This window comes from Photinus pyralis, unplaced genomic scaffold (genome assembly GCF_008802855.1).
Source record: "Photinus pyralis isolate 1611_PpyrPB1 unplaced genomic scaffold, Ppyr1.3 Ppyr1.4_LG9, whole genome shotgun sequence".
In the NCBI taxonomy this organism is placed as follows: domain Eukaryota; kingdom Metazoa; phylum Arthropoda; class Insecta; order Coleoptera; family Lampyridae; genus Photinus; species Photinus pyralis.
Genome location: NW_022170878.1, coordinates 6005465 through 6023215, shown reverse-complemented (window position 1 = coordinate 6023215; position 17751 = coordinate 6005465). Strand labels below are relative to the sequence as shown.

At 37.9% G+C, this 17751-nt stretch overlaps 1 protein-coding gene across 2 annotated transcripts; it reads right to left on the bottom strand.

Moving 5' to 3' along the window:
• Positions 1–561: 561 nt before the first annotated feature.
• Positions 562–17289, bottom strand: LOC116180194. 2 transcript variants are annotated; one of them, XM_031500066.1, is made up of 6 exons: positions 17086–17289; positions 15521–17036; positions 2120–2682; positions 1830–2068; positions 1469–1511; positions 1196–1337 (listed from the first exon to the last, which is right to left on the bottom strand). In XM_031500066.1, the coding sequence occupies exons 2-5, from the start codon at positions 17011–17013 to the stop codon at positions 1491–1493; spliced, it is 2316 nt and encodes a 771-aa protein (XP_031355926.1). In that variant the 5' UTR covers positions 17014–17036; positions 17086–17289; the 3' UTR covers positions 1196–1337; positions 1469–1490. The 2 variants fall into 2 exon arrangements, with proteins under 2 accessions (XP_031355925.1, XP_031355926.1); XM_031500065.1 differs by lacking the exon at positions 1469–1511 and having other exon boundaries at positions 562–1337.
• Between the last annotated feature and the right edge of the window lie 462 nt (positions 17290–17751).

Sequence of the window (17751 nt, the reverse complement as noted above, 5' to 3'; positions counted from 1 at the left end):
TTTACCCCTTGCCACTCCATATCACCTCCCACCTCATTTAAGTCTTCTTCCTTTAGACGTGTGCTCAAACCTTCTTTAGGCTCTTTACACATTATTTGTAATGGGAGCCCGCTTTGCAGGTTAGAATTTTTTTGTCTCATTTTATATTATTATTATTAGTATTATTGTTACCATAGCCTAGAGAATCTCACTAACGCGTCGGTTCCGTTTTGCCAGAGACAGAATTGCGGTAAAAACAAAAGATGCGGCTCCACGATTGGTTTAAAAGGGACGCTAATTACGGGAATTTCGTTGGTTCCCTTTGGGTTTAGTATAAATAGCGACGCGCACGGAAGCGTATATGAAAGTGTAGGTACATCTCGTCCGCGGTTTTAATCGTTGCGCAAGTGGGAGACGCGTAGTCACGAAAGCGTGTCCGCGCAATTTTAGTTGTTGCAAGACGTGTGGAATTAGAATAAAAGTGAATAATTAACGGTTGCGTGAATACAGTTTGCGTATAAATTATAATGTGAAAAGAGTAGGTACTGATCAACTGATCAGGAAAATAATATTTTTGTAATATTAAACACAATTTGGTTTTATTGGTGAAAATGTTAACAGAAACGCAAGCAAAACAATTAAAACATGCTTCTGCATAAATATACAAATCTCTCATTACAAAATGCTCAACATACAGCATGCTCTCGTACTCTCACAGAAAATATTTAAAGCAAATAGTCATTTGGTATCTTCTAAGTTTCTTTTCTTTGTTTAATGTAAAGAAAACTTAAAAACATACAATATATAATATATATCTGCACATTTAAAGATTAATCTCATAATATTATAAAATCACATTTCGCAATATTCGTTATAGTTAAATATAAGAGTCATAAACGTAAGTATGAGATGAGCTATCATATTCACGTTACGATTGGAAGATTCAAAATGCAGAAACAGTTCGCGACTCTTTCGAAATTGTGCTTATCGGAGACGGGACTTCCAAAATCGAAGGTATGATATGTGCGAGAACTTAATCCGAAATAATGTATAATATTTACAAAAAAAAAAAAATAAACAAGATTCGTTGTGAAAAGTGTAGGTAGATCAGGTACAGAATAATAAAATATTGCAGCTGAGTTCCATTAACCACCTACAAATGATTTAAATAAATAAACGACAAAAACGATTCAGTGTAAAAGTCGATCTCTCCAGGCGTGCCTGATTTTATGCCGCGCCGGACTCAGCTCGCACGGGCTGGGCGTGGGCGGACTGAAACCCTCATCGGCCGATAACGTTAAATCTTCCTCCTCTTCCGAACTGATTAGTTGCTCTATTGCTGCGGTACCATGAAAACTCTAGAAAAGAAGGTTTAAGTTAAGAGACTTTGGCTGAGGTGAGCGTAAATCGTTAACACACCGCACAAGAGGTGATTAAGTGCTAGGGGGGTGAGAGAAGGTGATAAAAAAAGTAAGGCACACGCGCTTACGTTGTTACATGCTCGTTCGATCTCAAATACACCACCAATTTAACTGTAAAGAATAGTCAAAATGAACGTAAACGAAATTCTAGCGTCAATTTTAATTGTAGTTTGGCTAAAGATAATCCGCCCCACGTTCGTGGGTGCCAAAATAATTCTCGCTCCACGTTGGTCGCCAATTATTTGATTTACACTTCATATTTTGAGATACTGTCGATCTGTCCATCTTGAGCCAACATACAAATGAATGTATTAAATAAAAATTGAAGACCAATAGTAACGACTACCCCACGTGAAGTGAATTGTGTTTCGTTACAATCGACCTTAGTACACCCGAAACGAAGAAGCACAGCAAATTGGAAATACCCACCTGAGACCTATGCACCGAGCTTGAATGAGATGGTGAACTATCACAGTCTTGATTTTGGTTATTTTCAGTGTACGATTGAGTCATGATATTGTGGTTGTGCTTCTTCGCCATTTCCGCCTTCTTCTTACCCTCGGCGGCCGCCTTCATCGGATCGTAGCTCTTTCTCCGCTTCCAATTCTGAAACTCTACCTCTCGACTTGAGAGAGACGAATTGCTCCGCCCGCCCGACTGCTTCTTTCCTAGAGTGAAGGTTCGAATTTAAAATGTAACTCGAGCGTCTCGCGACTTACCTTCCTTTTTCGCGCCCTTTTGCACAATCGCAACCGGTTTCGCGGAACGCACGCTGAAACGTCCCGAGTCCGTGCGCGACAGCACCTGCGGCTTGCCGGGCGGCGCCTTCCCGGATCCGATTTTTGGCACACTCCTGACCACCTCAACGGGGGCGTTCTTCTTGTTAATACTTTGCAGGTATCGACTCGGCACCTCGTTCGTCTTGACGGGGCGCCGGTCGACCGATATTGCACGTTCCGAGCGCAAGTGCTCGGGCTGAAATTTCCGACGCATCTCCGGCGTGTTCGGACATTTCGGCGGGGGCGCGTCGCTATCGAGCCGCGCCCGCCGCAGGCTGAAGGCGCGGTTGTATCGCGTGTTCGTCAAGTTCGTAAAGTCTTTCTTCTTGAGTAGGTTCTTCTCGAAGTCGTCCTCGCTACTCGATTCGGTGTCGCCGAATTGATTACGGTCGATTTTCGCATGCTCACTGTTCACGCTCGATCGGCGAAGCTGTAGCAGGCTCGGTTTAATGTTCGCCGTCGACGATGATCGCTGAATTGATCCATTCAAATTTGGAGAGTTCCTTAAAACAAAATGGGTTTATGCATAAAACATGTGTTAGTAGTAGTTCTGAATCAATAGAAAAACACATGTGGATTTTAAGTTCGTCAATTTGATCTAGATATCAATTTAAAATTTTAGGGGGGGGGGGCGGAAGTAAATTTGACAGGTTTAACTTCCAAGACGGCATCCGTATGCTATTATGATTTGTTTTAATGGAGAGAGGGTCATGTGAATTGTCATACCTAATTTCGAAACCTTTTTAATCCTACGCTATTTTTGTCGAACTAAAAACCGCCGTTTTGTTAGCAAACGCAGTTTTATGTCGTTTTACAGTTTGTCAATTTCTTTTTTTTGCTTAATCGTTGTGAAAATTTACGTTTTAGGTGTCGTTGTAATGGTTTAAAAGGCGATAATAGCGGAAAAAAACTTGATTCGGCTCAAAAAAGAACCAATATTTTATGATGCTCTCTCTTTTTTAGTCAATGTCATCGTATAGGTTGGTAAAAGACTCCGGTAGAATATGTGTATTTCGAAGCAATACCTGCCAATATGCGGTATTTTACGTAAAGCAGACATCGCTCGGCTTCGACCTCCGCCTCGCAATATAGGAGACCAATGGTAATGTCATTTTATTGACACGAGCACAACAATGCTGCCCTGTGAGTACAGTACTTCAACAGGTCGCACTGCTGAAGAAGTTTATTGATTGTGAACGCCGTGAAGACTGGGATGGACATGTAACCTGCATTCAACAGATGATACCTTTTTTAAGTTAAGGTCTAAAACAAAAACTTGTTATGTAAGTGGCATATGCATAAAATAGCGTTTTTAGTGTTTAAGATTTTCCGGGTGAGGACTCCCGGAACCTCCGTATACCCCCCTCCCCCCCGAAATGCGATGTCCAACGTTCATTCTACTAATATTTGCCCTCCCCAAAATGTCAGCCTGGATCCGATCTATGTCAAACAAGGTGTCCAAAAACGTTTCCATTCTCTTTAGTATCGGGCGCGTTAGCAATCACATACTTTGCAACAAAGTCGTCTTACCATTTTCATGGATAGCTAGACGGAAATGAAAATAATTGAAAAATCTTGGTTATTTGAAGTATTTTGACTGTGGTGCATTAAGAAATTTTGCAGACTAATAAACAGCCATATGATGTAATAATATACAGAGTGTTCTATATAAAAAAGTTCCATTTCCGTTATTATCTGAAAAATGCGATTTTGTTTTGGTTTTTTTAAATTACAGATTGGATTCAGTAGAAAAAATTACGCAATCTAACCGTCTCTCTAACTCTACAACTAAGAAAGTCAGCAATGGTGCAGACTTAAATTGAAACAGACGGTATGTGCTTTCGAGAACAAGCTAAAAATGATCCGGATCCTGGAAAAGGTATTTGGTTCGAACGAAGATGTGCAGCCAATAAAGAACGTTTATAATTCGAATACGGCAGCATCATCGTTCGTAGTATTTTAGAATTGATCGATTCTAAAATACCACGAACACTACCCCACTACCTTATAACCCGACCATTTACTAAGCTATTTCCGTTTAAAAAATTGGCTTTATCTGCAATTTATACTTGTTTAAATATGAACGCGTATTTTGAAAGAAAATGAAATTCTGTATCAAAAAAACCTTCGATGCACAACCGGTCTCAATTAATGAATAACAGAGCTACATCTTTAAATAAAAAATTAGGAGCAATGGGAAAACCAAATAAAATTACAAACAAGTTAAAAAGTCATTATGCCAATAAATGACGAAAGCGTATTTTCCTCCTAATAATGTTAACGCTGGGGCCGGAAAAAAAGACCTGTGGGCACGAGATTCTTGCCCCATTTTCTTCCAAGGGGACCGCGATCTATCGCCCAAGGTCTGTTAGTTAAATTAAAGGTATCAACAAATGCATTGTTAAATGTAAAATAATTTATTTTACTACGTATTTTGAATCTGGTGTTGCTTTTATTCCAAACGCCTATGTATCAAATTTCATTTAAATGCCTTCATAAACAAAGAAGTTGGCACTGCGCATGCGCAAAACCAAATTTTGAAACTGGCGTTAGATTTGCCTTTATCCCAAGTGCCTATGTATCAAATTTCATTTAAATGCTTTTGTAAAAAAAGCCGGCCCGTGTGGCGCAGTTCAGTAGAAGCTAAAGTGAGGTGTTAAGGGTCCCTGGTTCGAATCCGGGTTCGGGCATGGATATTTATAAATGTATAGTGGATTGGGTTGGTAGAACAGCCTTAACTGAAACCCCGCCAATCAAAAATAAAGGCAAAATAAATAAATAAATAAAGTTTTTCTACAATCGATATCCAAAGTAGGCATTTGCGCTCGTATTTGACAACGCAAACGTCATCTTTTTCGAGGACTGTCACTTTGTCGCTTATAAGCGACAAAATAGAAAAAACGCTCGCTCTCCCAATTATTAACTATAAATCAAATATGCATTGCTCAGAGTATCCAATGACAACCAGTAAATGACATCTTTCATTTGGGCATAAGATTAAAATGATTTGAGTGAAAAATTTTAATTTCTGGAAATATGTGAACTGCTGGATTGTAGAAAAAATCTTGTGTGTAATTCGAGCGCAAATTGATTGTCGATTTCAAGAGATTGCCGCGCGACGAAACTGTCTCTTTCAATCGACAATATATCATTTTGCGCTCTTAATACACAAATAGCTATTGCACTGCGCATGCGCAAAACAATATTTAGAAAACGTCGTTAGTTTCACTTGTATTCATAGTGTTTGCATATAAAGTTTCATTTAAATATCTTTATAAATAAAAAAGTTAGCATAGCACAAGCGTCAAACCAAATTGTTGATACTGCGCATGCGCAAAAATATCGGTACGCACGAAATTTCATTTCAAACGAGCTCCATCCCGCCCAAATCGGTTCAGTAGAACTAGTACGTGTGATAGACGGACCACAAAGTGCAGCCAATAGCGATTTTTCCCTTTGAGGAAAACACGCTAACAAAAGAAGAACCGTGTGTCTTATTTTGGTTGATATTGCAGTGTATCTCAGCTGATTTTAAAGAAAGAGACTTCTCGCGACCTTGTTCCATTTTTTTTTACTACACCACTGGATTCTACGTAAAAAGATCTAAAATAGGCAGGTTTTACTTTTTTTCTATCTTACACGAGTAGTGAGATATGATAGCATTCCAAAAAGTCAAACTTTTCGTCCACCCTGTACATCAGAAACAAATCAATCTAGCTACAGATTGATTCTGTTTGTGGTATTAAAAGTTTCATAATCGTGTATAGGGTGTGCGCGGAGTAATGCATTAAAGATCCATAGAGTGCTTTTGTATTATGATATGGTTGAATATTTTCCACATTTTAAAAATATTTTGAATTATACAAGGTGCGTTCACAAAATAGGGCGTTAAAAAGGTACTTTTTTTAAAATTAAAAGTAGAATTAGAAAATGTATTTAACAGGGTGTATGAAGTTTTGCAACTTTGGACCTACCAAAAAAAGACCCTCTACGCAATTTTTTTAATGTTTCATAGTAGATGTATCCAGAGTTGGACTGGGTCACTGGGTCACTAAATTAAACTGGGTCACTGGGTCGCTGGGTCACGTCATACTCTTTTCAGTTAGACCCAGTTTGACCCAGTGACCCAACTTGACCCAGTTTGACTCAGCGACCCAATTTCACCCGGGGACCCAATTCGACCCAGTAACCTAGTTTGATCGAATAACGTAGTTAAGTCAGTGCCCTCGGTTCAAGTGTACAGATTATGAAATAAATGAAATGCTGGTTTGTTGAAAATAATACTCGATTGCTTGACAACTGCCATTTCTGTGATGTTTGCTTTAATACTGCCATAAAAAACTTTCTATGTCCCGAATTGTATTAGTATAATGTTATTTCTAAACAGTTCCCTCCTTCATTTCTTTGCTTCAGGGCTTACCAGTTTGCTTACAGGTGTTCATTCACATTTAATTTTTTTCTACTAGTTAGCTTAATCCAAATAAATCTTTTCTCTAAATACTTTCATTGCTACTTGACTACAAACTATAAACAAATGCATTTGATTTTTTTAGGTATTAGTTCTCTTGAATGAAATTGGGCTACGTGCTTGTTGCCGAATATTATTGAGGAAGTTTTTTTTTTAAATTAAAAGTTACTTGAAATTGTTTTGGACGTACAATTACACGTAGAATTCAAAAATTTATTCAAATACAGGGAGTTCTATTTAAAAAATGTACCATTTGGGTGCCCTACTTTGTGGCCGCGCCCTGTATAATTCCAAATATTTTTAAAATGTGGAGGATATTCAACCATATCATAATACAAAAGCACTCTATCGAAAAATCTTATCTTCACGCCAATTGGTAAAAAAAAACCTTATGTTCCGAATCCAAGTGTACCATGATGTAACAAAAGAGGTTCCTTAGATGCTACACCCTGTATAGCAAAACATGTTGTTAATATTGTTTTCATCATTTGAAATCGATTAATAGAACTGTCAAAACAGTACCATTATAGCTCAGTTTAGAATACTGGGAGTGTACCGCGTTGTTCTAGGCTGTCTATTTGCCAATTTGAATTATTTTGAAAGTAGTTCACATATTTTTCAGTGACATTAAACTGTAAATATATAATTCTCAACTATTATATTTAGCAAAATAATTAATTCTACTACTGTTTTAATAAATTTTATTTACATTCATCCAAAGGAATAAATTTTATCACCCAACAGTGCTGTTTGTATGTTACGATACTGGCGGCGTGCCTTGGTGACAAATGGTAACAGTTTTATTTAAAGTATTACTTGTCCTCTCTCTTTCCTTGTCTCAAGTGCTATCATTGATTATATACCGTATAATCAAAGTTTCCATGTTTGAATTTGCCACAACATCGCGGATGGGTTCAATTATCACCACTGTCTTATATAGAGTGAATGTACTGAAGACAATAGAAATTTAGACACTCAAACTAAAATGTGGAAGTAGTCAAAAAATTGACTCGGTTAATCATAGAAATCTTGAGACTCGCGGATGGTGTATCAGTAGGAAATTTAACACAGGGGCAGACCTCGCTGGGTAATGCAGATGTAATGCTCTGGAACATAATGAGGAGGCTTTATGGTGTTTCTAGCCTTCTTCCGGACCCTCTAAACTCTTAGCGGAGCCAATTGACTCGAGTTTCGAAAATGGCCAAACCAGTTTTGGTAGGAAGACAAGAAATTTTCCCAGAGATGTCTAAAGTAACCTTGAGGTATTGGAAAGCGCGTAGGCTGACGAGTTTTCAAGTGAAAAATCATAGTTTCTACACTGATACTGTAATTATGTTTCCAAATGTTAATTTATTGTCCAATCAAACAAATTCTCGGTAATTGAGAAACTTTTAAATGTTCATTTATTAACAACTTGTGCCTTTACACTCAGTAGTGAACAAAATACAATTTAAATTGCATTGCACTTCGTAAAACGATGCACAACTAACTCTCCAAAAAACACCAAGGTTGATAACAACAAACCAGAAATGAATACCACAAAGACACCACTGAGGTGCTCAAAAGTAAAAGCCACCACTTCTTCCTCAGAAATGAATTTGTTCTTCTTCACCTCTGCGTCGAACTTTCTATCTCGATCCAACTTCTCGTACAATCCACTGTCAGTCAGCCTATCAATAATCGCGTCTATACTATCAATAAGGGAAGCGCAATCCATAGTCATAAATACATTCGTTATAGTCGGCAAAATTTTATCCTCAACAAAATAAGGTGGAGTGGGCACTTGCAGACTCAATTCAATCGATTGCAATGTCTTGAGAAGTACGGAGAATGAGAAACTTTTATCGGCATACCAGGTTTTTGTTAAGTTATACGGGTCACAGTCACGATGATCTCGATTTTCTAACCTTTCAAGTGATTTGTTAACCAGATGCATATCAAACATGTTCATGGACTCACGATCTAACCAAATGGAAAGATTCGTCTCCATCAGCACTTTTAAGCAACCAATGTGTTTACCCGTTGGTAACGACATCAACAACCGCATTAATTCTCCAAGGTACGCGGTTTGTATGTGCACACTGTATATGATGTAACACATGATTAAGAATCTTGCAGTTGAACAGCTGGGAATGCAATTGGAGCTGCCAGAAAATGTGATACTGACTGTGTTCATTATGATCGTACCCAAGCTCACTTTAAATCGACAGATAACGTACCAAGCTGCGGCGAATAACACAAACGTCAGAAGAATTGATAACCAAACTTCTTTCCTGAAGGCAACTATCAAAACCTCAACATACGATATTTTATCTGCGGGGGGGACAACGAACACAACGTTGTCTCTTGCATACACATGACTGACATGATAATATAGAAAAATACCAAGCGTCAATGCCACATCGCCATGTATCAGAGCCAAAGTTCCTTTATTCCCAATATCATGAATAACGACGAAAGAAATGTTTAATATTTCCTGCGTAACATTCAAGGTGTAGTCTCTTGGATCAAAGTCGTACCGCGATTTTACTGAGACGGCGACAGTTACAGGGCACCCATTATAGTTCCTGGTAGCTTTAGGAATTGTGTCCGTAATTGAACCCATACAACTTTGCCTGTGAATCACGTTTGTACGATTTCCGCCATAATTCAACGCGTCGTTTGGATCTCCCGTAAATAATAGCGAATTCGTGCGACTTCGGATATCGATAGACAACGCTGCGACATAGGCGACGCCGTTACGCCAATACCACTCCAAGGCCGCTGTTGCTAATCCATTTTGGTCGGTTATCACTAGTGTTCGTCCTTTGCGGCGATTTCTGGTCAAATATTTCATGAATTTAATAAATTTACTGTCGGTAGCTTGAATTACGAAATTGTAGAAATGTGACTCTGGAAGCATGCCCCCTTCGGCGCTAAGAAGAATCTTGGGATTACTTACACGAAACGGTAAAAGATGGGTCAAGTTATTAGAGTAAATGAAGTAAACGGGTTCTTTTCCAAAAAGCGCTTCAATAACCTTCGCGCCACATTCGTCTACCGCACTCATTTCAATTTGCAAATTGTGAATTGACCGCAGAAAAATTGAGAAAACAGCACAAAATAGAATATCGCCTTTCATTACACAGACGTCTTAAAATGACTCAAGGTAAAGTCGAAATCGAGCTAGAACGATTTCATGCAATTGATTTTTCATGTTAGTAGTCGTTTTTATTGCTTTTGGAACATAGCAGTCTATAATTTCACGCTTTTCCACCAGGACCTATAATGACATAGTAACACATTTACTGTACAAGCTCGTATTTACTCTAATAACAGAGTAATAGCAATACTGCGCTACCAATGGAAACACAACCTTTCATATTTCTTTGCATTTGCTATCTTTATTATACGTGGATAACTAGATTTTTCTTTTTTTTTTTTCATTACGAGACAGTGGCCTTTGACGCCTTTAAAAGTTCTTGCGTGTCTTTAATGGTCTTAATCGCTTTTGATGATCTTCACGGATATTTGTTTAATGTTCAAATTTGGAAAAGTCTGCAAGATTCTTTATCCGATTTTAAAACGTCTAATTACAATGGTCGTTAAAAGCATTTGATAGCTGGCAAGTGACTTTAATGGGTTTTAGAGTTGTTAAATCCAAGAGCACTGAAAAGATCTATCCTGAGGCTTTAAGAACATTATGAAAAGAGTCTTTCAAAGCTTGTAAGGGCGTTACAAAGTCTTTATGAATTAAACATAGTCTCTGACTAACTAAGAAAATCGAGAAGAAAATTTAACTTGCAAAAAGATAAAAAGAGCCATGGTTACGTTCAACTAAGCTTTGTCACTCCAACTATTGTACCTATCTGACCTTTTAGTAGCGAGGGTTAAAATTTTGTAAATTAGTCCAAGCTCGTGAATAAATACCTCCCAGAAAAAAAAATGTTATAAAAATATAGGGGGGTCTGGGAGGTTTTTTATTACATACCTCCTAGAAAAGGGAGAGTTGATTACACTTTCCCGAAAGCAATTTGTCATGGTAAATTTCAGGAAAGTGAGCACAACAGATATTTTAAAACAAGTATAAATTGTGCACAACTCTTGGGCGCATTTTTTTTTAACCGAAATAGCTTTTGTTTTGACATCACCAATGGATATATTTCTTGCAGACGTCTCGATCGCCCTTTGCGAGTACCCTCTTCCAACAATCCGTTCTTGAGGTATAAGGGAATATACCCGATCATGATAAGAGGTCGAGGAGGAGGGCTATGGTTGGTAGAAATTAATTCCTTTCGTTGAGACCTTTCATTAGAGTATCATGAAGGATAAAACTAGTTCCCCTCCCCCCTCCTCCCCGTCCTTTGATAAGAGGACAGAAAGAAGGGCAGCCCACAAGGCACCACTAAAGACATGCGTAGTATGCAAAATCTGAGACCAAATGGTTGTCGTATGTAAAAGTTATGCACATTTTACTTTCAAAAGGGGGGGGGGGGGGCTTTTAGACAGCGAAATTTGATGGCCGTCTGGCACAGCTTCAAGGTATAAGCTACCTATAAATTCCAGGACTCTAGGACCATTTCACCTAGAAGTAGTTCAAAACGGCAGAAGTGGATCCGGACGGACGGACAAAACGCAAACAATAGCACATTTTTTTTAATTCTTAAAAAATGCGCTAAAATGACAAAAGTGGATTAAAACTAAGTTCAGGCAAACGTGACGTGACCTTTTTGGGGCCTCAAACATTTATCTCCTATAAATTACTCTGTAAATTTGTTTAATAAATTACCTAGGTTGGCAGATATACATGTCAATTCCCTAAATGATATCTTAGCGCTCTTGGATTAAGTTTAGTTATTTGCTTTAGAATTATATATTCAGTTAGGATTTATTAGGTTTTCTTTTTTTTTTGTTATTTGAAGCTATATTTGTGTAAAGATTTAATTTGTTTGTTAACATGTGTTAATTGTCGCGTAAGGATAATAAACTATTATTATTTTATTGATTAAAAATCACATTCATTTTGAAATGATAGGAACCACTTAAGATATTTGTACGTAGAATCCAGTAGCGTAGTCAAAAAATAATGTTAACCCACCACTTCTGAGATTAACTCAAAGCTGGTATTTTTTTTTAATGCAACACCCCGTATATTTTAACGTCAACCGTTTGCATTCGTTTTCCTGATTACCTTGATGCATCACAACCAATATTTTTTTAATATAATTATATATTATATCATATTTTTCAAAATTGTGAAATGACATGTTTCTACCGTCAGCTATTTTTATTAATTATGAATTAATGAATGAATTAATAAAAAAACATTAGTTGTAATACATCAATTTAATCAGTAAAAAGAATGCAAACCAATTGATGTTAAGATATATAGGGCGAGATATAGGGTATTAGGTACATTAAAAAAATTCAACAAATCTTAGAAAAGGTAGTCAAACATTTTTTTTACTACGTCACTGTATTCTACGTAAAAATTTCTAAAAAGGACAGTTTTTACCTTTTTGCTATCTTACATGAGTAGTAAGATATAACATCTCAAAAAGTCAAACTTTTCGTTTCCATCCGGTATCTGAGAAACAAGCATAGCTAGATTGATTCTGTATGCGGTATAAAAAGTTTCCAATGTATTGGTCGTTTTTTGAGCCGAATCAAATTTCTCGCTTTACAGTTCTACTGTACACACAGAATTTTTTATATATAAACATAACAATTATGTTTAATAACATAAGTGCGGAACGGCGAATATATAATTTACAAAAATGAAAAAAAGGTGTTCGCCCTAAGATGAGTAACTATAACGTTAGTTCCATGCATTAATCAGTACTTCTCAAAAGACCATAGCTATGGAGCTATGTTTTTTTTATTACAAGCATCTATGGTTAAAATGCATGTGCACATTTGATTTTTACAATATGCGATATGTTTGTCTTTACTAGAAGCATCTGTGGTTGAACTTTCAAAAAAATATCTCCATAAATAAGAAAGTTGACATTGCGCAGTATGCCAACATGAGTTGGAAAATACGCTAAAAATTAGGCGGTTTTTAAAAACTCAGTTTAAAGGGAACCAGTTTATCTATCATTTTCATAAAAACAAAAACTCAGTTATTTCAAAAACAAAGACGGTGTGGGGCGTTCAATTGTTTTTGCAATAACCTGCTTTAACTTCTTAACCGTTTGACGAATTTTAACAAATTTGGTATGGTTGAAAAGAGCATTCCTTAGACAATGAGAATCAACCAAAATATAGTTAATTTAGTTGAATCCTTCTCCGTCAGGGGACTAGTTTTGACACTATGACCCAAAATCCTAAAAAAATCAAATGGAATGATACGACTTTTTCTTTATGAAAAAGTAGCCAAATAACATGCAAAGAGGCCAGTTCAAAATCTCGTTCCTAACCTCAAATATTGAGAAAATGAGATTAATTAATTAATTAATTAAAATGCTTAAATTGTATCTTAAATTTACTTTTTACGTATTTCCGGTATTTGTCGATGGCGTGAAAGAAAAGCACCCTACACTTTTAGGTAGGCCTTGGAAAAATAAACAAATGAAACATGGTGCATTATAAAATAATAGCAGCCGTAATTTGTAAATTATTCTGTTGTGTTTACATTCAGAAAGTGCAGTTTTTTGAAATTGTAATCTTTTCTAAAATGCCGATTTAACCAAGAAGCATTTAATATGCTGGCGATATATTTTGAGTATTTTCAAAATGCGACCATCGCTGCCCGCATCTTCTATTTGCGACCGAATCATCGCCGCCAGCATATTAACTGCTTCTTGGTTAGAAATCGGCATTTTAGAAAAGATTACAAATTCAAAAAACTGCACTTTTTGAATGTAACCACAGCAGAATAATTTACAAATTACGGCTGCTATTATTTTATAATGCATCATGTTTCATTTGTTTAATTTTCCAAGGCCTACCTAAAAGTGTAGGGTGCTTTTCTTTCGCGCCATCGACAAATACCGGAAATACGTAAAAAGTAAATTTAAGATACAATTTAAGCAATTTAATTAATTAATTAATTAATCTCATTTTCCAAATATTTTTGAGAGATTTTTGAAAAACGGTTTTCACTGTTGTCTTTGGGTGTTATTTGGCTACTTTTTCATAAAGAAAGAGTCATATCATCCCATTTGATTTTTTTAGGATTATGGGTCATAGTGCCAAAACTAGCCCCCTGGAGGAGAAGGATTCAACTAAATTAACTACAACAATACCAAATTTGTTACAATCGATCAAACGGTTAAGAAGTTAAAGCAGGTTAATGCAAAAACAATTGAACGCCCCACACCATCTTGGTTTTTGAAATAACTGAGTTTTTTACGAAAATGATAGATTTACCCAATTTTTTTACCCCTAAGTCATACGACGAACGGTTCCCGAGATATGGCCGAGAAACAGTCTTATTGGGTCACCCGGTACGTGCGTCTGAGGTAACGGCTCGACGGAATTTCTTCAAATTTTGTATATGTATATTGGGCATTCGGAAATGAAAAATGACGGGCCGGATTTTTGAAAAAAATTTTGGAGTGCCGCAACGGCACCGCTCTTTTGTTTTCAAATAGCAACCTAAAATTTTTATTAAAGTATTTTTTAATGTTCTGTGTATAACATACAAAAATTGTGCGAGTTTTTATTATAAAAAATGAGAAATGTAACAGTTAAAAAAACTAAAAAAAAATTTTCAGACAAACGGTTACTACGATTTCGTTAAAATTTTGCAAATGTACATTAGGCATAAAGGATGTAAAACTGTCAAAAACTTTTTTTAATATCTTTATTAATATCCATACCCTCTACCTAAGGATAAGTAAAATTTCATTCTTATCTTTCGTTTCGATTGGATAAGGAGGTTTGTAGATTAGGCAATATATGAATTATTATTAATAAGTACCTATTATAGTAACACAAACAAGAGTAAAACAGCGTGCGAAGACGTTAAACGGTCAAGAGTTGAGCTAGAAAGCTGTTGTGTCAAGAATTTGGCACATTTTTGAAATTAGTTAAAACTTGCCAGACGTTTGTCGCATATGCATCCAGCAGATTCGCGTTGCCGCCATGCTTAAAGGGCCTTAGGTAATTACGCGCGTGTTTTAAACGCTGTGTAAACAATATTTGCCGTTCTATTTGTAAAATTAAATTACCTCTTAATACTTCTCTGCATTCAAAAAAATTTCGATAATTTGCTATTAAAATATCATCAATTCATAAAAATACTGGCAATTTGGGAACGATTTTGATTAATTTTTTCGAAAATTATTATTATTAACAATGGTGGATAGACAAACTCATTTTAACCAATTTGTACCACCCCCATATAAAAAAGATGCAAATTTTTTCTCCGCAATTGGTAAAGAAATTAGTTAACCCATTTTCCGCCATTTTGAGCGCCATCTTGATTTTTTTTGGCTACTCATTTTTTGATAAAATAGTAATAAATAGTAAAACGTATGTACTAAATAAAAATCATATTTTTGTTTACAACAAGAAAAGGATCTTATAGTGAGTTTTAGTCGCCATTTCGGGCGCCATCTTGACTTGAGGACGGCTAGCAGCCGGATTTCGAGGTGATGACAGGAAAAATCGGATTCAGCAGGGTCCAAAGATTTGCCGTTAGAAGTTAAGATCTCAAAATTACAGCTTTTAAATTATGATAAGTATCTTTGGCAACACTGGCATGAATATTTGGCTGCAGGTATCTATATCACAAATTTTATGGTACATTTTACTTATTCAACTCAGTCACTAGAGGGCTAGACTCACAACCTGCAGAATAAGAATTAAAGGGGTCAGGCCTATCCCTCAAACAAAAATTTACCCATGTGTATTGTGTGTTGCCTAAATCAAGGCTGTTTTAAACTCACCTCAAATTAATGTCTTTGGTCACATTCAAATTGCTAACTTTCGGCGGATTAATAAACTGATTCTTATTGGAGAAACTGCTCGATCGTCGTATTGGACTGTTATTCGGCGAGTTCTGCAGCTTATGCCTGTATTGATTCAACTTATTCGTGTAAGTTTGATCAATACCCTGAAGGTTCTTGTTCTGAAAGTGCTCCAACTTGTTCGAGATCTTGAGGTGCTTGTCGTCGAACGAATTGTGCCTGACGTGCAGCGACTTCTGCTTAAGCAGATCGCACGTTTCGTTATTCAGTCGTAAGTTCGTTTTGTTATCGTAGTCGCTACTGTCGCTGTCCAACGACAGTCGTTTCTGCAGAGAGTTGATGTAATTCTGGGTCGGTTTCAGGAACGATTCCGTCTCGAGGCTGCTGTCGGATAGGTCGACGTTTAAGGAGCTCACGCTGTTTCTACTGCGCGGTCTCGCCGAGTGAACGGGCGACGGTATCTTGGTCGGGGAGCCCGAGATGCCGCCAATCGCCGGCGGTAAGTTCGTCACCTTGGGTGGTTCGACGGCTGGGGCAGGAGGACTGTGCGCGCAACCGACGTCGACGTACGTCTGGATTTGGACTTCGGACTTGGTGAGGCTCGGCTGACGGGCGTGCTTCGGGGTGTCGCCCTTACGGCTGAAGGCACCGCTCGAGGTGACCGACGTAAAGCAGCCCTGATCGAAGCCGATGCCGGTCTTCGCTCGGACGGTCGGGTACAAAATTTTGTTCATTTCGGTGTCCTTGCGGTCGACGATCGAGAGGTTTTGCGTCGGGGAGAGGATGGGGGACAACAGCCGTTTCGGCGAGGTCGGCTTTTTTGTTAAGCTCTCAAGGTACTCCTCTGTCTTTTTCATAAGAGACACCTGCTCGATGTTAAAGTCGCGATCAATACTCATTCTCGCCTTCTGCTCTTCGGTGTAATTATCGGCCTCGAGCGTGTAAGTACCGGCGTCACTAACTGTGTCCGATTTGTCGAAGTCGAACTCGGTACCGTCCACGAAGACCTCCACAACGGGACTGGAGGCGTGTCGGATTAGGGTTTTGTGCGGCAGAGGACGGGGAGTACCAAGCTCGGGACTCGAGGCGTTCTTTAATTCTAAATCTGGACTTTTGATCGTTTCCAGATTGAAGCTACCGTTAGGAAACGACTGGGTCATTTTATCACCGACCACCACACTCTTCAGCGGTAAAGAGAGCTCCGATCGTAGCTTCGCCGATCGCACGTTCTTTTGGTCACGTTCATCACTTGACGAATAACCTTCGGACGAGTGCCTTTTCGCCGCATCCTCCAGCTTCGACAGAGACTGTCCTCGCCGATGCCTATTCTGAAACTTCTCCACTAGCGCCTTGTGCTTCTGCGTATCGTAGCCTTTCACGCCACCCCCGAAGTCTATGGTAAAAGCGAGGGGTTTCGGCGATTCGGGCACCTCAACGGGGGTAGCAGTGGCTCGAGGGTCCTCCTCCTCCATGACTCAAAGAATGACAAAACAAACTAAAAATAAACTCGATCCCAATCACTCCATTTTAAGCCCTCTACTTACGGTTTAATTAACTGGCAGTTTGCGGCGGAAAAAAACGCATTTTATCCTATTTTTAATAACGAAAATTGTAAAAAAAAGGCTACGACTTGACATTTCATCTACATTTTTGATCGTAGGCGGCGCCGCCGAACAAAAACAAGTGAAACGTCACTAGCTCGGTCGGTGTGTTTACAGGGCGACGAAAAATTTGGTACCGTTTCAATATTTTAATTATTGAATGGTTAACATTCCATTATAAAAGTGTGTTTATTTACGGTTAGTTAGCCTTCGATAATGCGAGGAGAAATTCGAATATTTTTATGAAAATGGTGACCGATGAGTAACAGTTGTCTACCTACTTAGAATTTTTAATTGCCTCATCCTTGTTGCTGGTGTCATGGTCACTCGAGCGGCAATCCTGTTTGTTTTACCTTATTTATAATTGTTTGTAATAGAAATTACGCAAATTGTTCGAGAATTCATTCTTCCGTAATCAGGAAATATGATTTCTCTTTACGTAATACAGAGAGGCAACGCAAGTGACACTGTTCGCTAAGGTGTAACATGTGTTGCCTATCCATGCAAGACAAAAATTCCTACAGTTTGTATACAGGGTGGTGACTTGGCTAACGCATCATAGGGATTTCAGTAAAATTCATAACATGCCATTATTGGCTCCCCAAATTA

Excerpts from the sequence above, each read along its gene's own strand:
- LOC116180194 (XM_031500065.1), bottom strand. The coding sequence starts at position 17,013 with ATGGAGGAGGAGGACCCTCGAGCCACTGCTACCCCCGTTGAGGTGCCC. Across the intron at positions 2,069-2,119 it reads AAAGGGCGCGAAAAAGGAAG|GAAAGAAGCAGTCGGGCGGG; the intron begins GTAAGTCGCGAG and ends CCTTCACTCTAG. Across the intron at positions 1,338-1,829 it reads GCTCGGTGCATAGGTCTCAG|AGTTTTCATGGTACCGCAGC; the intron begins GTGGGTATTTCC and ends CTTCTTTTCTAG.